The sequence below is a fragment of the Puma concolor genome, chromosome C1, assembly GCF_028749965.1.
Source record: "Puma concolor isolate L17-30 chromosome C1, mPumCon1.1.hap2, whole genome shotgun sequence".
Taxonomy (NCBI): Eukaryota; Metazoa; Chordata; class Mammalia; order Carnivora; family Felidae; genus Puma; species Puma concolor.
The window spans coordinates 194,783,110-194,805,283 of record NC_141674.1 but is presented as its reverse complement, the minus strand read 5'-3'; the positions used below and the strand labels follow the sequence as shown (position 1 = coordinate 194,805,283).

Here is a 22,174-nt window from a genome sequence, read left to right as displayed (position 1 = left end):
ACCAGTAATTTTTGAAGTCTAAAACAAACATGAAAATTGCAAGGGGCCATTTGGCTGATATCCTTTCTATACCCCTGGGAAGCTCTGTCCCCTGGGCAAGTTAGCCTGTGTTTGAGTGCTCTCATCTGTAACATGAGGACCGTAACACTTCACAGGGTCACTGCAGGTTAAATGGGTTCATGCATGTGAAGTGTTCAGAATAGTGCTAGTACGTAGTGCATGCCAAATAAGCATTCATTCTTAGTATGACTTCTATATTTACCTACAAAAATCACGTGAATTGGGATAATACAAGACAGGCACTCTGCAAATAACTTTGATAAGCACTTGAAGAGTGGGAGCTGTTGTCACTGCTTTTCTTATCCTCACATTTATGTTGCTCCTCTCTGTGAGCCACCTGGGCACGGGGAACCTGTCTTTGCATAGTTTCTGGCACGTAGTAGGTAAGCAGAAATGTATGCTGAAGGACGGAAGGAACGAGGCCTGTCTCCTGGGCCCCTCCAAACTCGGTACACCCCAAATGGACTTCATCCCCCTCACCACACATCCCTCCGGAATATCCACGGCCCCACCCGTCACCACTGCCAGCGCTGGGAGACGTCAGTTAGCAAAACTTTACGCTGGATTCGCACTCTTGAGATCGCGCTCTCTGCTGCACCTTCACTTCCACCTCACGAGTTCACACCTCCGGTGTCACTCCCACGAAGGAGTTTGGTGGCCTTCTGACTGGGCCTCCTGCCTGCAAGTCTTGCCCCAGCAACAGTTCGGAAAATTCTGATCCCACTGTGGGTGAATCTTGTACCCTTTCTTAGTCTCCGTGTCTTCACCTTTAGAACGGAGGTGATGATGACGATAACAGCACCTACTTGACAACAGCGCTGTTTGCATAAAAGAATGACTCGCAGAAAGCACCAGGCACCGTGTCTGGCACACAAGTGCTCGATAATGCCAGTTTTTACTAGGACTGTATATGGAAGTCCAAACCTCATAGCCCGACACAAAGACCTTTTGTGATCTCTAGTCCCTGTGCTTCTAGCCCCTTCTTCATGCCCTACCTCCCCGCCCCCGTGAGCATCCTCCATCCGGTCTCACTCCTCCTGTTCCTCAGTGCTGCCCTGCCATTGCACACCTCTGGTCTTCCTCTTGCCCTCACTCGGCGTGGCAAACCCTAAGCCTGTCCTAAACCTCATTTCCTCTCGCCCACTTCTTTCCTTCCCCTCTCCCAGACAGTTATCATTCTCTCCTCTGCATCTCATACTTGGCACTCTGAATGCAGGCTATAAATATATTTGCCATGCGTGTATTAGATAAAAATGTATTTAGAGGGAAAGGACACTGGTTGACTTTGGTTTAGATTATTTATATTAATCTGCTTAGAGTGGGGCTTTGACAGCTAAGAGAGGTGTAGAGAGAACAAGTGAGGGAGGCAGGCCCAGCCTGGGGTCACCGAGAGCTTAGGCTAGTGGCACCTGCCAACAGACTCTGCCACTTTGGGGAGTTAAAACAGAAGAAGTGGCACTAAATGAGGAGAATTTGAAAATCAGGCACGGCTTACAAAGGTGTGAAGTGGTGGAAGAGATCCAGGTCCGTTTGCACGGAGTTCTAAAAGCCATTGAAACCATCAATTCAGCCATCTCGGACACTTTGTCTTTTCCCCAAAGCAGACGTCTTTGCCTTGCTGGTCATCCAGGTGACGGGGTTTCATTCTGAGAGGATGAGTAACTAATTGAAGGTGTTACGTACGCTCATTTCAGCCATGTTGTACATGAGGAAAACCTCCTTTGTTAGACCTTCCTTCCCAGGTTCTCAGTGGACCCAGGAAGATTTTAAAGCAAGAACAGAGCTGGTCGAGTTTATCTGGATCATCTCCCACTGGCATTAAGTAACTATATTCCATTTAGTCCAGCCTGTCTTTGCTCAGACACTGGGACTTAACTTGATGTTTCTAATTGTGAGGATCAATTCAGACCTATCAGTTTCCAAGACCAGACATCATTCTGCTAGATCTGCCTCCTCTCCTTAATAAGAAGTACGTGACTGGCTTGAATATCCATTTAAAAGAGTGAAAAAATGGTTTTGCAGGGCAGAATGAAATCTGTCATCTTAAACGTTTCCTTGTCTGCCCTCTGGAGTAATCATACTCCTAATTATTTTTAAAGCAGGATTTCATCTATTTTCCGGTATACATCCTGCAAATTGAATTGAGCTCCAGGATTACCCAGCAGCTAAACCTTATCCTCGAGTTCTGTAGCCATTTTCTAATGAAATTCTGTTTGAAGATAACTTTCCTCCTGCTCTCTGCCCTCCCATTCAAAAATATCAAGCATGACAAAGAGGTGGTAAGGACCTCAGACTTGGCCTCGGCTCTTCCCAAATAGTTCCCTTCTGTTGTGCTTTTAAAAAATATTTTTGTGTCCTAGCCTGAATATTCACATTCCATTTAGCTAGGGGTTTTCCATGTTACATAAACTATTTCCTATCTCTACATCTTGAGAGGCATTCAAGGCAAGCTGGACTGCCCTCGCTGAGCTAGAGAGCAGCTCACTGATGGGAAAAACCACATTTTCAGAGTCATTTGGAGATTTTATGAACAAATTGCAATTAACCTTAAGATCTCCTGATTCCTTCTCCATTAGCCCCAGTGCTCGTTTTAAGAGGACCAAGAAGTATTATGGTTGGGATTGATTTGAGTAAGACTTTCTCCATGTTTTTTTACAATAAACATGGGGGGGAAATGCAGGAAGGAAACCTTATACCAAAGCAATAAATGGTCATTGTACTGTGGTAAGAGTGTGAGTGATCTATTTTTTTTCCCTTTCCTGATTTCATTCTCCAAGTTTTCAGTAATAGGACTGTCACTTTTATTTTTAAAACTTCAGCTGTCATTTAACTCTATACATTCTACTTCAGAAAATACATATTAGATATTTGGCTTTTTTAATGCCTCAGAATTATGGCTATAAATAGGATTGTTGGGTCCTGTGATAACATCCGTGGGCTTTAATGTGGTATAGAAGGCACTTTTCCACCAAGAAATTGCCTTTTATTCTTTTTTTCACATATGATACACTTCCACAAATTTCAAGATTCACAAATACAAAGGGCATGCATACATAAATAATCTCACTCCCACCTACACTGTTCTTCCCGCTGGCATCCGAATTACTCTCTTCTTGTGTATCTTTCCAGAGGTATTTTCTGTCCTCTTTTACACAACGGTGGCAGTTTGATGATGTACATGCTGCTCTGGGACAGCTTTCCATTTAGATCATATCACTCTTCCTGGGCTTGCTTGCTTGTTTGTTTGTTTGTTTTATAGCCACTCTGTATTCTATCATGAATTTTACATGTTTTTACACATGACAATCTACATGACAATGACATGATTTTGTTTTTCAAGCTTTTGCTATTACAGGTAGTGATTCAAAGAATAACTTTATATATCACTTTGCATCTAAGTTCTTGCATTCACCGGTGAGACTGAGGACACCTTCCTAGATGTAGGTTGTACATTTTTGAGTTTGGTGCATATTCTGAATTGTCCTCAATCAGGGTTGTGTCCTACACTTTTACCTGTATCTTCTTGCATGCACCTTCCTTCCCTCAGAGCCAATATGCCAGCTGTCACTTCTGTTGTGACTGTGCTGCTTCAAGCTGTCTTTCCCCTTTTCTACTTTCTGAACTCTAGATATGTTGTAAACTCAATATGTTGTCTAAGTAGCCAAGCTGTTCTAAGTGTGTGTAAAGTAATAAGAGTGTGTGGTTCAGAGCATTGTAGAACACTCATTTGTTTCTTCAAGTATTTATTGAACACCCACCATGCTTACCGTTCTGGGCACTGGGGACACAGTCTCTGCCTTGTGAATGCTCATATCCCAATGGAGGGAGAAAGACCATAAACAAATGCACAAATAAGTGACTTCTACATAAATGAGTTGTTCCTGGACTTTATTTTTTGCTTTAGGGTTAAAATCAAATGGCTAGCATACCGCCAAATTACATCATAGGTTAGTCTCCCTCTGTAGCCCCCCTGCCTTTGTATTTGGGGAAAGAGAAGGACAGAATATGGACAGGGATCACCTCTTCTAAGGAGTGATGAGTAGACAGTTTATAGTAGAGTTATTAAAAAATAAAAACTGTGAATTTAAATAGTGCTACCAAGCACAGGACAGAGTATCCAGAGATCTGAGCTCTGGCTGTAAGTTCTGCCACAAAATGACTACAGATAAGTCACTTAAGGTCTCTGGATTCAGTTTTTTTTTTCCCTACTAAGGATAGGTAATGGATTAATTCAGCATTTCTCAAAATATGTTCCATGGAGCATTAACAACTTCTGTGCTTGTTAATAGGTGTTACTCAAAAAGAGGGTTCTATAGGAGGGCCACAGCTAGGCCAACGCTACAGCTGGAACAGGGCCCCTCAGGAGAACGCAGCCCTGGGGGCTCACAGCGTGGCAAGATGGAAGGAATTTGAGAAAGAGGCCCCTTCCTCTGGTGGGGAAGCAGGGCCCAGCCTGCATTTCATCTCCCACCGCCCTCTGCACAAGGCCTGCACAACATTAAAAAGCTGCCTTGTCTATAGTCAAATAGGTTTGGGAGATTGCTGGCCTGAGCACGTTAAGCAGACATGATATCCGAAAGCTTTCATAGGCTAACATGCTACCCTTTGAATCACCAAGTGAAGAAGGTAGTGTGGGGCATTTTTCCTGTTGGACCTCAGAACACTATTGTTGTGGGACTAGTATTCTTTGGAACACAGAAAAACTGGACTAGGTTGTGTTTACCAGTTGTTACTCTAAAAGTGTGTTCTCATCAATCCATTTTCCTCCCTTAACAAAAACTGAAGTCCTCACAACCCCCACCTCCACCACATCACCTCCAAATTGCTATCTATCGTTAAACATTCCCTTTGCTCCATCGCTCTACTACCCGGGGCTATTTTTGTGGGGGAACATACCAGGACACCATTCCAGAACCTCTTTCTCAGAATTACGTAAACCTGAACAACATTCGAGAACATTAATAGGTAGCTGCCACCTGCTTAACAAAAGGCTTTTAAATTTATACCAATGATGCTTCCTGCTCACATAACCAATATGTTTATAAATACACTTTGATGTGTGAGGTGTGGAGGAGAACCCATTCTACCTCGACTTCGTCCTCCTCCTCAGCTCTTGAATCGTGTAGACGACAGCACTGTGAAGGGAGAACCAGTTCACAAACTGCAACAAAATCACAGTCACTGACTTGAGTTCGTCTAGCTTAAATTAGTCTGTTCGTAAGCTTCAAAAGCTCTGGAAAGAAATTATGTTAATATTAGTAAACATTAAATATTATTTAGTAAAAGATTAAAAAGTCAGTAGGTTTGAAAAATGAACTTATTAACCCTATAAAAGTTGTTTCTAATGTGAATGGAGTGGGATCACTAAAGACAATACCAACCAAAACCATTTTTTAAAAACGTATTGGGTCCATCTATCTGCCTCTGTGAGCTGAGTTTTTATATCCATCCAAAACAACGCTCAGGCTTCTCATGGTTTTCGTAATTTGGTTGGCAAGAAATAGGACAGTAGCTCTTAGGTGGGGATATATTTGGTGTTCACGGACAATTTATGTAATATTTCTATTAATAGCAAAGAAACTTCTCCTCACATAAACTTTATGGTTTCCTTCCCTAAGTAACTATATATTTAACATGTTCTTTTTTAAAAAGCATTCTAATTACAGTTGAGTTTGAAAGTGGAATCCTTAGACCAATATGCAGGGTGGTTTAGAACTTAGGAAATCAGTGGGGATACAGCACTCTATTTTGCAAAAATAGCATTTTATACCGAATTTTGTAGTTCTTTCAAAAATTCCCTTACCAGTGTAAGTGGTTGATTATCAGAAGTGAGCATGTGCTCAGTCTTGCTGCCGAAACCTCCCTCAGCCTTGCAAGGGTTTGTTCACCTACCCAGGCAGCCGTGGTCCCAGTTTGTTCCGTATTCTTAACACTGGTTAATAACTTTGTGAAGCAGTGCCTTAGACATCATCGAAACTAGCTCTGTTTTTGTTTTTAGTAATTCCAGCTTATGAACGCTCATGTCGCTAGCTGCTCTCCCATTTGTCTCACTGCTTTTACTGTCTCTGTAAAAGACTCCCTCCCCCCCCCCCCACCCCCAACCTTTTTAGGCTTAAGTACCACCTGAAGAGAGAAGCCTTTTCAGGCCTGGGAGACTGGCCAGTGCCCTTTGTCCTTCTGTTCACCTACTAAAATGTAGCATTGTTAACCTAATTCAGCAGGTCCCTGACTCAGTATAAACACTGCTCAATAGAGCCAGAAAGACTAATTGAATTGTACAATACATCATTTTTCAGCAACGGTTTCAAGTGGACTGTACTTCATTTCCCAGAACACCATCGTGTTTCCCTCGTTTAAGATATTTAAATATGGCACATATTTAACCATGATAAATCAAATATTTGGACCCAATTCTGTCTTTCTCCACCGAACCTTGAGCTACACGAGGACAGGGCCATGCCTGTTTTACTCTCCACTAATGCCTGCTATGGGATCTGGCACGTACCTGTGTCTCTATGCCTCAAGTGAGGCATTCTGTATCCTTGTCAGTTGTTGTTTCCAGTCTGGTTAAATAGAGGTTTTGGCTAATTCTAGGGCCTCTTTGTGAGCTGATTTGCAGAGACTGTAAACTTCACCACGTTTGTAACTGCAGGGCCCCAAAGGATCACACAACAGGTACCTCAAAAATAATTGCTAATAGGGGAAAAAAAATGGGACACTTACTGGGGAAAAAAAACCATTGATGCCTTTATATATACATATATATATATATATATATATATATATATATATATATATGGAATGGAAACTTTTATATGAGCTTTATTTTATATTACAAAATATTAAATGTCATAAATGTGCTTTAATCCGCATACAGTAGCCATATCACCTATTCATATTGGTGGGTTTTCTTGCTTGTATCTACTTGTGGTAGTCTCTGTGCCATCCTTGCCCACCAAGTGAAATTCTGTTTATCTTTCTAGACCTTAAGGCAGTGTGGCCTGCTTTGCCAGCGGCTCCCTTCCCCCCAGGATAATTGATTTCTCCTTCCTTTAAGCTACCAGTGGACCTCATCCATATTTCTTTTGTAGTAGAGAACAGGCTATATGCGACATGTAGTTCTTGTTTTAAATATTTATCCCCGGGGCTCCTGGGTGGCTCAATCGGTTAAGTGTCTGATTTCAGATCAGGTCATGATCTCACAGTTGGTGAGTTCAAGCTCCATGTCAGGCTCTGTGCTGATAGAGCGGATAGCCCTCTCTTTGCCCGACTCTCTCTCATAAATAAATAAAACATTTTAAAAATAAATAAATATTTATCTCTTATACTACATAGTGAGTCCCTTGAGGGTGAGGACTGTACCCTATTTATCTTCATTAATAAACTTCTAGTCTGGAATGTAAAGCATAGTGGATTTTCAGTTTTCTTTTTAGTAAGCAAAATCATTTTTCTAATGTTGAATTCTATCCTTATTCCCAGCACCAGAGCAGTTTTCCTGGAAGCTTTTTAGAGAGGTTTTACCTCCCCAAGTAGAAACTAAGCCAACTCTACACATCACTAGCCAGTCCACATCTCAGTATCAGCAAATTGGTAAAGATTCTCCCGAATTACCCACTTCTTATCCATTATTTAAACTACTCCCTCTGTATCTCAGATGCATTGCATTTCTACTCTTTCTAATGACAAGGAAATTTTAAAATCAACTTGCATAGTCTTGGTGTTTACCACCAGAATTGGATATAGAATTGGAAGGATATATTAGTCTGTCAGCCCAAGCTCAAAGTTATTCTAAGAGCAACTCCTTTCTGCTCACTAAAGTGTTTTTTGAGCCTGTTTTCTATGCAAATTATCCTGCATAAATAATATCCTTTAAAGCTATCCTTTTTATTCCTTTTGAATTTTGTAATATGTACATGATTTACCTGTATTTTGATGGCTACTTATAAAAGTGGTATAGAATATACATGTATGTAGTTTTTAAAATTAAGTCTGTTTAGAATCTTTTTTTTTTTTTTAAATTTTGAGATGACTGTAGATTCCCAGGAAGTTGCATAGATAGTAAAGAGAGGTCCCATGTACCTTTCATCCAGTGTCTCCCATTGGTTACATCTTAGATCACTGTGGTACAATATCCATAAATCGGGAAGCCTACATGGTATCTTGAGTCTGTATAGTTCTGTGTCATTTTATCTCATGTAGATTCATGTAATCACCACCATAATCAAGATACATAATTAATGGATTCCTTTCAATGCAACGGTTACTTCTACAGGTTTCTGGAAGAGAGAAAGAAAGCCACAATTTATATTTAGTTAAGTTATGGGCTTTTGCTGTGGCTCGCTCAGAAAGTAATGTGACTTTGGCCTTTCAACTCTGGTTCCTAGTTTGAGGAGGTGTGGAAAACTGGATGGTTCCCCAGACTGACTGAGGAAGTTTATCTTGTAGGTATCTAAGCAAGCCAAAGAGTTTCTGGAGTACGTGTACGAAGAGCCCCTGATCGACATCCAGCAGGAGAACCCGATGCTGTACCGCCACGCCGAGCCGCTGGCCACCGTGGTGCGGCTGCGGCAGCGGCTGAAATCGCTGCGAGCCTATTTGTTCAGCTGCCGGGCCGCCGTGGCCGAGGATCTGCGCCGCAGGTAGGTCACAGATGGCAGGCGGCTCCGGTTTGCTTTCCTCTCCCCGCCCTGGGAGGGTGGTTAGAGGACCTCCCTGGCCTTTCCAGTGGGCACCGTCTTCTGTGACTCTCGCTCCCGGCTCATCTTTGACGTTTTTCCTCCAAAGTCCTCTAAGTTGAGCCAAGAAAAATGAAAGTAATAGCTCAGCGTAACTGAAGGCATTCCAGCCATGGAACTAGTTGCCACAACAGTGAAGACTTCTCCTACCCGTAGACGAACTCGAGGGGACGATCACAGGAGTGTCTTCATTGATCACTTATGTAGCACTTTTCACTTTTCCTGGTTTTATTTGTGAAATGAGCATGTTTGAACTATTCCATAAAGACGTTTTTCAGTGGAAATAAGTGGTTATTCACATCTTACTTTCCATCCAGAAACAGGCTTGGTAGGTGATGCCGGGGGTAGAGCCTGGGATTAAGATGCATCGGCCCAGGATTCTGCCTTTTCATGTCACCGTTTGTGCAGGCTGGTTTTCCATAGGGCAGTTATCTCCGAGTTCACAGAGCACACAAGTCCATGCCAGGTTCAGATCCTGAGAATAAAACTGAAGTTAAAATGTGCCTGCTCTCATCAAATTCCTTCTTTTACAGTTAGATTTTATTAGCATTTCAAGTCTCACCCTTGGCACATACGAACTAGCTGACACTTGAAATAATTGTTGATGGTGTTCGTAGGTCCCTGAAAATACCTTTTAATGTTTTAATGGAAATGACCAAAAGCATACCTTAGTCATGGTTTCTGGAGGGGAGCCTACATGCAAAAGAACCTTTGGAAAGCATTAAAGTGATACGGTTTGTTATTTGAGATCTAGTTAGATCCAAGGAAATGGACATAACCCCCAGGCATCTGAAGAAGACGTCTTAAAAAGAACTAAATGTAGATAGTGAGGAGTACATAATATCATAATATCTAGACAAGCCCTCATAAAATAATAATGAAAAGGCAGCTGCCATAAAGCAAAACACTTCTCAGTGGTAGTCATTCTATTACCTAGTTTTTCAAAAAGCACTAGAAAAAGGTCAGGTTTTATTCTTGTAAAGTCTAGGCAGATCTTAATTTTAAAAGATCGGGGCTTTCCCTGAAAGGCAATAGGATTATAGGTCCAACTAAACTAGATACAAGATTTGTAATGTTCAAAGTATGTTTGTTCTATCATTTTCACTCTCGGCTTAGTTCAGAGCTAGTTTTTCTTTGCCTGTATTTTTAGACAACATTAAAATCTACACATGGGAATCATGTGAGGTACCTTTCTGGGACAGTGTTTTGCTTTGGATAAATATGCCACATCAGGGCATACGTTTAGAAATTAAACAGATTCTGTCTTCATTTGGATGACTAAGACTACCTTTGCTGTTCCCGCAGTCTGGTGGTTTACTGCCATGCCTACCCCTTATGGCCAGACCACCAGGAAAGGAATAGAAGTTCTAGAAAGAAGGCATTCCCAGGGCTGTGAGAATGAAGACAGCAGCCTTTCTTCCTTTCCCTTCATTTTTCTTTCCTCACTTGCCCATGACCCTTATGTAGTGCAGTTCCTGGCACCAGACAGGCATTCAGCAAGTACTGAACAGATAGATGGAAGGAGGGAGGGATAGACAGGTGTCTACTATGCTGTCACTCTAAACCACTGAACGACGGCTGGTAGCCCAGTTTTGAGGAAGGAGTCAATCTTCTGGTTTTATTTCTTCCTTAGGTGTCCATTAGCACAGTGTCTGACCCATCTGAAACCCTCAAAAATAGTTGTTGAATGAATGAGCAAACAAACTAAAAAACAAAGAAGTAAAGAAAAATTTAGTTGGTTTTGTTTTGGAGATCAGTCTCAAATCTTTCTTCTCCGTTTCACTTCCAATGTACCACCCTGGTTTGGAGTCTCAGGACAATTGCAGTGTCTCTCTCCCATTGAACCTTCGCATCAGGCAAATTATTAAATACAAGTATGGAGTTCAAGATCTGTACAACTCTCATCCAGTATATTGTTCTACTCTCACATATCCTGGGATGATTTAACTCTTTAATGCATTCTGTTGTGGGAATTGGTTTTTTCCAATGGTACTCCTTATAATAGTGCATATACATAGTAAGCACTCAATAAATACTATTATTCATACTGTTTTATTATCCTAGAGTGTTCTTGTCTCTGGCTTTAGACATCTTTGTTTAAAGTTTCCACTTAAAAGCCACCCCTGATGCTCTGTCTACTGGACTCGGCCCCTCCTGCTCCTATGTCAGGAGAGGAGTGAGCCAGAGGAAGTGGTTTGGAGCACTGACCCTGGGTATGGGGCCTGAAGTTCCTGGGTATGTGATGCACACTTACTCATGCAGTTGTTGCACAAAGATGAGTGGAGCAGGAGGTTCCCTAAGACCAAAGAATGAGATTCCTACGGAACTCTAGAGGAGGCACATTGATTTTTCTTTTTAAAAATTTGTTCTTTGTTTCTGTATGCTTATATGCTGTGAAGATAATGGAGGGGCACCTGGGTGGCTCAGTTGGCTAAGCCTCTGACTTCGGCGCAGGTCATGATCTTGCATTTGTGGGTTTGAGCCCTACATCAGGCTCTGTGCTGACAGCTCCAAGCCTGGAGCCTGCTTCAGATTCTGTGACTCCCTCTCTCTCTGCCCCTCCCCACTTTCATTCTGTCTCTCTCAAAAATGAACATTAAAAAATATATTAAGGGGCACCTGGGTGGCTCAGTTGGTTAAGCGTCCGACTTCGGCTCGGGTCATGATCTCACGGTTTGTGAGTTCGAGTTCCGCGCCATGCTCTGTGCTGACAGCTCGGAGCCTGGGGCCTGCTTCAGATTCTGTGTCTCCTCCTCTCTCTGCCCCTCCCATGCTCATGCTCTGTCTCTCAATAATAAATAAACATTAAAAAAAATTTTTTTTAAATATATTAAAAAAATAAACCCCAAACATTGTTACCATGTCTTCCCACCTTGGCACAGGGAAAAGCATACCAGCAGCAAAAAGTAGTTCTAGCTTCTGGTGGGGGGTGGGGGAGGGAGGAGGCTGTTATGGGGAGCCGTTCTCTATTTTGAAGTAGGACCATTTCGTGAAGCGGGTCTAAGATGTTCTGGGCTGCTGGTACTCGTCGCAGCAGGGCCTTAATGTCAGCTCTGCCTTTTTTGAGTGTGCTCTAAATAACCATCACCCACCTAATAACTAAATTCCTGTCACCAGAGGCCATCGCTTACCTACCTTTTACCTTTATAAGGAATCTGACGTTTTAAAAACAAAATTAGCCAGCCCTGCACCTTTGATTAGAGATGATAAACTTATCTAGAAGTAATGTGTAAAGTTCCCTTTGTTTCACTTGGAGGCACAACATTTAAAGTGGCATATAAACATAAGAACCTACTGGATACAACTAATCTTATATAATCTTGATAGGAATTAAAGGAGGGAGGAGTTGGTGTGCAATAGGGGAACGAAAGAGAGCAAGAGAAGTCAGTTCTTACCCAGTTGTAAAAGGCATTCTCTCCCTGCCTGGTTTTTACCTCTGTACAGGAGTAGCCATTAATCTCCAGCAAGTAGGCCCAACATGCTGAAGACCTGTCAACGCCATATAAACAGAAGAAAGCAAACTGTTAATATTGCTGTCGTGAGAAAACTGAAAACAGACTGATTAATCGTACTGGTGCTCCCCCTGCCAGGGAGCTGACTTGGGTCGTCCCCTTATTAGGGAAGTCACAGTTTGCTTTTAGGCCTTTCTTTATAATGGCCTCCCGGTCTTCATCCTCAGTGTTCTTGTTCTTGTTGTTAAATGAATGCCTTGTTCTTGAACCCATACCGCAAATCTTGACTGGCAAGGATGATTAGTTTAGAAAAAGTCAGTGTCTTCCATGAAGTCTAAAATGTTTACAGTGCTGACAGTTCACTGTTTCTGAGGAGTCCCAGATGGTGACCCTGTTGGATTGGTTCAAGGCCTAGTTAACTTTTCATGAGAAGAATTGTTTATAGTGTCCACACATGAAGGTACATGAAGAACTCTCTGAAAAATCTTAGCACTCTGAGGACACAGCCACATCAGCAGTGATAGGGAAGTGTTTGGGAGGGACCCTAAGAACTGGTAGAGGGTCTCAGCCCTGTATATTCCGCTGCACACAGGAACAGTAGGATGTGTGTGTAAATCACCTGTCACAAATGAGTGTCTTGGGCCCAAATTTGGCCTAGAGACATGTTTTGTTTGCCCTTTCAGGGATGGTCTCCTTGACTTTTAAATTGGTGGAACAGTTGCTAACATTTAAATAACCAGGAGTTTTCATGTATACACAACGAAGCTCTCTGGTTCCTCTGAGGAAATCAGAAGCTCTGATTACATAGGGCTTCTGTCATTCCTGGATGATCCTGGACTCCCCACTTCGCAGAGTCTCTCCTGCTCCTGTTCCCCCCAAACGCAGGGTCATTCAGTGCAGAATATGTTGCTGCCTTGTTTTTCTTATCCCCAGCCCATTTCATTTATTTATGGTGGTGCCTGGGCCCATGTTAGATAATCATGGTTTTATCAATTAAAAAATGCTTTCCCACAAATATAATAGTTGTTCTTTACAACGGTCCTTTCAGATGGGAAACAGATGCCATTTAGAAAGAAGAGAAGGAACAGTGTGACTCTGAGATGCTACGTGACTTGCCTGAGGTGACAAATCTGGTAAGCAGCAGAGTCCCTGCTCAGAACCAGATCGCTGCTGCTCTCCCCGGCACATTTGCTGGTGGAGGTGGTGAGGGACAGAGGTCTCCGGGCTCTCAGGAGGAACCACTTTTAGTTCTCCGAAAGCCTTGACTGAGGTCGTGTGGAAGAGTGGGAAGGCAGGCAGGGAGGTAGCAGACCGCGATGTCCCAGAAAATGGGGTTGCTGACCCAGGTGGTCCTGCGCTCCCGGTTGTTCAGTCAGGCTCGGAGAGCGAGGTGTGACCATGGGCTTAGCATTTTCCCTAGGGCGGCGTTTACCAGACCTTCCCATTTCACAGACCTGTAAATTTAAAACAAAAATACGGAGTGATCTGTAGGGTTGCCTTCCATATATATCTTTAACCAAAACAGACATAAACATTACCACCTATTTCTCACCATTTCATAAAGGAATATAGTAACACTACCAAACGAGAAAACAGGCAAATGGTCTCGGAAATCAAACCACTTTTAAAATTCAAATAGATTTTAAAATTCATTCTATTCTCTCTTTCTCTTTTATTTTACCTTGGACTGCTGAAAACATCAGACTGACAACAGCTATTTGGACTAACTTTTCAGAAATCTGACTTAAGTTCTTGACTTGTTGACTTCTTAGTGTTAAAGTGTATCATTCAGTCTAGGGAAAGACATTCTAGAAATTAATGTGTATATCTGAGTATTTCCCACTATCATTGAAATGTGATTTGGGGACTTGGGGTACCTGTGAATCCAAAGTTCCTCTTAGGATATAAATTTAAAACTATTTTCTCTCCAACACTAGTTGAGGCCAGTAGGCCTATTCTCCCAGTTGCTTTGGGCAGAATCATATTGGGGAACATTTGGGCCTGCTTGTTTATCAGGTTTAGCCTTGGCTTAGACCACTCTGAAACAACAGCTTGACTTGGGAGTCTCAAGAGAATACCAAATGTGATTCTTCTATGTTTTAAGCCACCTACCTTTTCCTGTCTTTGGTCTCACATTTTCCTTGAAATTATAACCCTATCTACAGCATTAGTTCTCACTGAAATATCAGCTTTACTGAACAGTGAGAAATTTCTACCATAAAGATTCCCATTTTTATTAACATTGTTTATCCAGGTGAGTACCTGAAAAGTGTGGGTGTGTATCCTGTCAGACTGGCATTGCCTCCTCTTCTGTGAAGCAAAATTTAGCAGCTTGCTCGGCTCTTAGACCAGCCCCTGTTGGTGCCACCTCATGTACCAAGATTGCCTTCCAACTCCTTCCTTTGTTACCATGGGGCAAGCTGCCTTTCTGGTGAGCTGGGGGGGGGGGGGGGGCGCTGCTAAATACAAAGGTTGAAATGTCCTTTGGCTATTTGCCAGCCTCTTAAACTTAATCTGCCCAAAACGGAGCTCACCTGTTACCCCCACTGCTGTTGTCAACCGTGCCTGCTGCAGACTTCACCATCAAGCTGGATGGCATCTGTAGCCACCTGGTTGTCCAGGCCAAACACCTTTCTTTCATGTCCACATCCGGTCCCTCAGCAAGTACATTCACTTGCCGTCACCTGCCCGCTACCACCCAGGTGCCAGCCACTGCCTTCTCTCCCCCATGTTATTGCAGTAACGCGTCTCCCCCTTCAGTCTGTTCTTAAACTACAGCTAGAGCTCATGTGTAAATTAGATGATGTCACCCTTGACCCAAACTATCTAATAGCTTCACTTCTCCAGGTAAAAGCCAAGGCCATGTACGGTCTCATCCCCAGTTACCTCTGTGCCCTCTTCTCCCACTACCTGTCCCCTCATTCCCTCTGGTCACACCGGCCTTTTTTTTTTTGTCTTTGAGCTGGCTCCTCCTGTGTGAATTTCTATCCTTGCTTCTCCTTTCCTCAAATAACCACAGGGTTGCTTCCTTAACTCTTTTAGGTCTTTACATAGCTGTCACCTTAATGAAGCATCCTTCACTCCCTTCCACTTCTTCCCCCCATACACTTTCTGTCTTCTTTCTGTGCTTATCACTATATTACATGGTATCTTGTCTGTCTCCTCCCTCTCTCGGGCCGGCATGCGTGGATATGGAAGTTGTGTTTTGCTCACCCTATGCAGCCATATACAGTGGTCCTGCCCTCCCCGTTAAATGTCAGCTACAAAAGGTCATGGTTTTTATCCATTTTGTTCACTGCTATGTCCCCAGGGCCTAGAACCATACCTGACGTAGAGAGCTAATCGATATCTGTTGAACAAATGAGCTAAATGAGTAAAGTACTGTTACCAAGATCCCACCTGCTTAATTTGGTCACACTTAATTGTTTTCTTATTACAAAAAAAAAAAAAAAAATACCAGTCATTATAGAAAACAAAAATAAGAAACCCAACCATTATCCTACCACTTTGGTGCCTATGTTTCTAGACTTTTTCCTCTGCAGATTTTTTCCTCGTTAAAATGGGTTCATACTGCACATACCACTTTTAACCCAATCATTGCACATACTGTGGACATCTTTTTATGCCAGTAAATATTTGTATTAAGCACGATTCACTAAACAGAAATAGTGCTTTGTAGTGTGAGCATACCTACATACCATTGATCCTGGAAAAGTAAATAAGACTATTATTTAGTGTACGCAAAAGTTTGCATGTCCTAATAATATGCTGAGAAATCATTTCATAGCAACACCTCCTCTTCCCCTGCACATTCCCCCCCGCAAATCAGAGTAGGTGGAGGGGCTATCTGTCACAAAGAGAAAAGATGGCTTGCTGTTGGGAATTGAATATGCTTAATTGAGGAGGCTAGTTTATTAAGACATATCTCTTAAGGCAGCCTAGTTCTTAAAACACAATCTACACAGACATGACTTGCTGTGTCTCTGACCTACATCTGAGGACTATTATAACCAAAATCTGAGATCTAATTGTACAATTATTAGCCAACAATTTTAGAAGAATAAGCAGTAGTAGGACTTGAAGCATGTCAGTAACACTTAAATTCAGTAAATGAATACAACTGTTTGCTCTTTGTAAGATTTAATATTAGCCAGATTGTGTGGCTTTATTTTTTCATGTTAGCTAATTAAAAGTGTCATTAGCTTGCAGTTGAGGCTTTAGTCTCAATAGATTATGAATCTATCAGAACTTTGAAACTACCAAACACAGGATGTTTTTGAACGCAACACTTCTCATTCTACTTTAAGAATCCTTTTCCCTTGGATGACTTCTAGAACTTCTAAGGTTTTCAGGTCCTCTAACCTCTTGATTTCCTAATAGCTCCTCCCCCTTGTCATTTTCTTCAGAGATCTTGTTTAACAAATCGTGTACCAATATCAACACTCTAAAAGGGAGCTACAGGTTGCAAAAGACCGTGTCATTCAAAACTAAACTGATTAATAAACTGTGAAAAAGGAATTCTGGCAAGTGATATATTAATTTTACTATAATGTACACATAGCTTTTTACTTGCTGAAATCCTTCAGAAAGTTAAAAAGTGATTTTGTTTTATTCTGAGAGGAAATGAAATATACAGAAATTATCTAAAATCATTTTGTAAAGGATGACAAAAAATAAAACTCAGTGTAGTTAGATAAATATTATGTTCTTGGAACTGTTAAAAAAATACCATAAGAACGTCTTCTAGGATCTATAACTGTGATACAATCTGTCACTTTTGCAATCAGACCCCAGAATAATCAACCAAAATTAGTTCCCAAGTATTACTACTCCAGGTTTTAGATTGTTACTAAGGAACGTAAACACAATCTCTGAATGAGCATGTAAAAGAGACCCTTATTTCCCATAACTATCTGCCAAGATCTAATATCTGATGCAATCTTGCTACTTTTTCAAGCCAATGATATTAGCAAAATGAGGTATCTAGATCGAAGCTTGTTTCTTCCACATCAGTTGCTATCGAAATGTCTGCCTTTGATTTAAAATTGTTTTTCCATTAGCTGGGAGCATGGCTAGGCATATGATTCCTGTCCACATCCAGCCTAATGTAGCAATTTCAGAAAGAGTTTGCAGCTCATATGAAGAACACCAAATTGCATCTCCCTGGGTATGCTTCACAGTGCTTCTTGCTGATTTTAGGGTGGGTGATACTGCAGCCCTCTCAACTCAGTACAAATTACCCAACCTGGAGCACAGATTCCTGGAAAACACAGTAATACTACATGAATAGTTTTCTTTTAAATTACTCTTTATGCACTTCTATCCACATTCTTCGTTCAGGCACATAGGACTTAAAATCAAAAATGGAGGTTGTATGTGTGTGTGTATGTGTGTGTGCCCATATACATGGGCCTTTTCTTCAAAACCTATCTCTTACGTATGCTAACGGTTCCATGACAAACTTTTTTTTTCTCATTTTAATCATTGGGCTTTTAAACACCAGTTGTGCACCACCGAGAACTGAGCTTCAGGGAAATGGTGGTATTAAATCTGTCAAAATCCTCCAAAGGGTCTGCTTACTTCAGAGTCTGACCTAGTGCCTCTTCTCTCATTAGCATCAAAACTTGGTGGGGGCTGAATTGAAGTCCTCAGAAATTAGTTGGGTTAAATGAGTCTTGATTTATTTGACTCAGTGACCTATTACAAAATGGAATGAGGGCCTCTACCTTTATTATTATGATTATTATTATTATGATTATTATTATTATTATTTGAGAGAGTGTGTGTACATGAGTGGGGGGTGGGCAGAGAGAGAGGGAGAGAGAATCTTAAGCAGGCTTCAGCTCAGTGCTGAGCCCAACATGGGGCTCAATCCCACAACCCTGGGGTCATGACCTGAGCTGAAATTAAGAGTCAAGTGCCCAACCCACTGAGCCATCCAGTTGCCCTGACCCTTACCTTTTTTGTAAAGACTACTGCCTTTGATTTCATTGGCAATTATCTCTGCATTTTTAACCCTGAGTACCAGTTGCATAATATAAAGGCTGAATCATATATGACCATTTTCTTTTTTAAATTTTTATCTTTACCACCATTCTCATTAGAGCAATCTATAAATGAAGGCTAAGTTACCTTCTTGGAGTGTCAGGCAATTCTAAAGGTGTTAAAGTAGAAAACTTTGGCATTAGAAATGATTGTGCTACTTGATTTCCATGATTTCTTTAGCAAGTTTCTTCATTGTTCTTTGGTATCTGAGAACTTGATAGTGCTGCCTGCCAGTAATGTGGTTTCCCTTGATGGATGAGTAAAGTGTGGAGTTGACTCTCTCCAACACATTTGTCCTTTGGCTCTGATGGCAGGACTGACCAGATGAACTTGCATTGGCATGAGCGGGGCCGTTCTCATGGTTGGCTTGCTGGAGAAATGCTGTCAGATCTGATGATTAATAGCCCTGCAGTCCAGTAAGGTCACTTCATCACAGAAAACCCTAAACACACAGTCACCTCATCAGAAAGCAAAAGACAGCACCGTTCTGTAGCAAAGATCATGTTTACCAGAGGATTGCAAAATTAGATTACTTTCAGTTAGTTTGCAGCCTTTGGTTCCCAATATGTTGACTTTTAGAGGGAATATTGGAGAAATCAGTAACTACCTTTTATGTAACATTTTAATAGAAATGAAGCATTTCTATTGAAACATTTCATTGAAACATTTCAATTAAGAAAATACAGGAGAGGTATGTGTGCATGTGTGTGCAAAAGAGCTTCCAGCTGGGTCCGCCTCTCATTTTCTCTAGGCCATTCCAGGGCCAGGCTCTGTCAGTTATCCCTACTGTTGTATCTATAGTTTCCTCCTTTACTAGCACCTTCATTTTAGCATATGAGTATGCCCAAGTCTCTCCCAACTTTAAGAAAAGAATCATTTTGAGGCATAAAACTTATTTGAAGAAGTAATAACTGAAACCTCTCTAGCCTGGGGAAGAAAACAGACATCCAGTTCTAGGAAGCATAGGGAGTCCAAAACAAAATGAACCTAAAAAGAGCCACACCAAGACATAATAAATACAGTGTCAAAAATTAAGAAGAGTATTTTAAAAGCAGCAAGAAAAAAGCAACTAGTTACATACAAGGGAATACCCATAAAACCATCAAATGATTTTTCAGCAGGAACTTTGCAGGCTAGAAGGGAGTGACATTATATATTCAGGCATATAGACTGAAAGGAAAAATCTTACAACCAAGAATACTCTACGCAGTAAGTTTATCATTCAAAATTGAAAGAGAGATAAAAAGTTTTCCAGACAAACAAAATTTTGAGTTCATCACCACTAAACCAGTCTTACAAGAAATGTTACAGAGGCTCCTTTAAGTGGAAAAGAAAAGGCCATAAGTAGAAGAAAATTATGAAGGAAAAAAATCTCACTGGTAAAAGCAAATATATAGTAAAGGTAGTGGTTGACCACTTATAAAGCTAGTATAAATGGTAAAAGACAAAAGTGGTAATATCAACTATATCTACAATAATTCATAAAGGGATACACAAAATAGAAAGATGCAAAATAGGGGCACCTGGGTGGCTTAGACGATTGAGTGTCTGACTCTTGACCGCAGCTCAGCTCATGCTTTCACAGTTCATGGGGTCAAGCCCTGTGTCAGGCCTGTGCTTACGGTGCAGAACTTGCTTGGGATTCTCTCTCTCCTCCTCTCTCTGCCCCTCCCCCACTTGCTCATGCATATGCTCTCTCTCTCTCTCAAAATAAATAAACTTTGAAAAAAAAAGATGCAGAATAGATCAGATAGATGAAACATGGGGGGTGTGGTTAAGAATGTAGTGTGTTCTTTTATAATGTGTTCAAACTTTAAGCGACAATAAACCTAAAATAGACTGCCATATACATAGGGTATTGTATATGAAACTCATGGTAACCACAAACCCAAAACCTGTAATAGGTACACAAAAAATAAAGATACAAATATCCAAACATAACACTAAAGAAAGTCATCAAATCATAAGAGAGCAAGAGAAGGAAGAACAGAGAAGAACTACAAAAACAACCAGAAAACAATTAACAAAATGGCAATAAGTCCATACCTATCAATAACTACTTTAAATGTAAATAGACTAGGGGCACCTGGCTGGCTCAGTCACTTAAGCATCCAGGTGTTGATTTTGGCTCAGGTCATGATCTCAGAATTTGGAAGTTTGATCTCCGTGTCAGGCTCTGTGCTGACAGTGGTAGAGCCTACTTGGGATTCTCTCTCTGCCCTCTTCCCCGCCCCCGCCCTCCCCCCCCCATCTCTTTTTCTCTCAAAATAAATGAACTTAAAAGAACAGGAAAGAAAGAAACAATGGCCTTAAATGACACATTAAACCAAATGGACTTAATAGATACATAATGTCCCATCCCAAAACAGTAGAATGCATATTCTTTTCAAATGCACATGAAACCTTCTCCAAAATTACACATTAGTCTACAAAACAAGTCTCAATAAATTTAAGAAGATTGAAATCCTATCAAGCATCTTTTGCAATCACAACAGTATGAAAGCAGAAACCAATTACAAGAAAAAACTAGAAAAATACACACATACTTGGAGGCTAAACCACATGGTACTAAACAATCAATGGGTCAATGACGAAATCAAAGAAGTAATTTAAAAAACACCTTCAGGCAAATGAAAATGGAAGCAACGTTCCAAAATCTATGGGATCCAGCAAAAACAGTTTTAAGAGGAAATACAGGCCTACCTCAAGAAACAAAAATGTCTAACAGTCTAACCTTACACATAAAGGAACCAGTAAAAGAACAAACAAAACCCAACATTACTAGAAGGAAGGAAATAGTAAACATCATAGCAGAAATAAATGAAATAGAGACTAAGAAAACAATAAAAAAAATTAATGAAACTAAGAGCTGGTTCTCCAAAAAAAATAAACAAAATTGATAAACCTCTAGCCAGACTCTTCAAGAATAAAAGAGGGCTCAAATAAGTAAAATCAGAAATGAGAGAAGTCACAACCAACACTAGAGAAATACAAAGGATTTAAAAGACTATGAGCAATAAATTGGATAGCTAGAAGTAGATAAATTCCTAGGAACATATAATCTTTCAAGACTGAATAAGGAAGGAATAGAAAATCTGAACAGACTTTCTGTTCTCCTCAGCAAACAAAAGTCCAGGACCAGATGAAGCATTCCAAAAAATTTCAGATGAAGAAATGCTTCCAAATTCATTCTACAATGCCAGCATTACCCTGATACCAAAACCAGACAAAGACATTAAAAAAAAAAAAAAAAAAAAAGGAAATTACAGATCAACAGCTTTGATATAGATGCAAAAAAACTTCAGTGAAATATTAGCAAACCAAAGCCAACAATACATGAAAAGGATCATATACCATAGTCAACTGGGATTTATTACTGGGATACAAAGATGGTTTAATATCCACAAAACCAACCTGATATACCACATTAACAAAAAGGAGGGTAAAAATCATGTAGTCATCTCAATAGATGCAGAAAAAGCATTGGACAAAATTCATCCATTTATGATAAAAACTCTCAAAGTGGGTACAGAGGGAACATACCTCATCATCATAAAGGTCTTATATGACAAACCCACAGCTAACATCATACTCATTGGTGAAAAGCTGAAAGCTTTTCCTCTAAGATCAGGCACAAGACAAAGATGCCCACTTTCCCCACTTTTATTCAACATTGTATTAGCAGTTTTAGTTACAGCACTCCCACAAGAAAAAAGAAATAAAAGGTATCCAAATTGAAAAAGAGGAAGTAAACCTGTGCTAGATCCTACAGGCTCCACTACAAAACTGTTAGAATAAATGAATTCAGTACTGTTGCAGGATACAAAATTAATATATGGAAATCTGTTGCAATTATTATGCATTAACAAACAATCAGAAAGA

The 22,174-nt window shown here is 40.8% G+C and overlaps 1 protein-coding gene and 1 long non-coding RNA gene across 10 annotated transcripts in view; one reads left to right on the top strand and one right to left on the bottom strand.

Moving 5' to 3' along the window:
* PLEKHM3 (pleckstrin homology domain containing M3) overlaps positions 1-22,174 on the top strand; it is a 200,189-nt gene that overhangs the window by 80,614 nt on the left and 97,401 nt on the right. For 8 of the 9 annotated variants that reach the window (XR_015255487.1, XR_015255488.1, XM_086719460.1 and 5 more), the window contains one exon: positions 8,506-8,699. Coding sequence is in view for 7 of the 9 variants with exons in the window: in XM_086719460.1 (XP_086575586.1) it covers positions 8,506-8,699 (194 nt within the window). In the remaining 2 variants the exon portion in view is untranslated. Of the gene's footprint in view, positions 1-8,505; positions 8,700-8,844; positions 10,848-22,174 lie in introns of those variants that run through there. The other variant, XM_086719467.1, reaches the window with a different exon arrangement.
* LOC147578650 (uncharacterized) lies at positions 3,932-13,201 on the bottom strand. The gene is made up of 5 exons (XR_015255510.1): positions 11,415-13,201; positions 9,102-9,270; positions 8,140-8,336; positions 6,566-6,753; positions 3,932-5,293 (listed from the first exon to the last, which is right to left on the bottom strand). It is a non-coding gene; the product is annotated as an uncharacterized LOC147578650 (long non-coding RNA).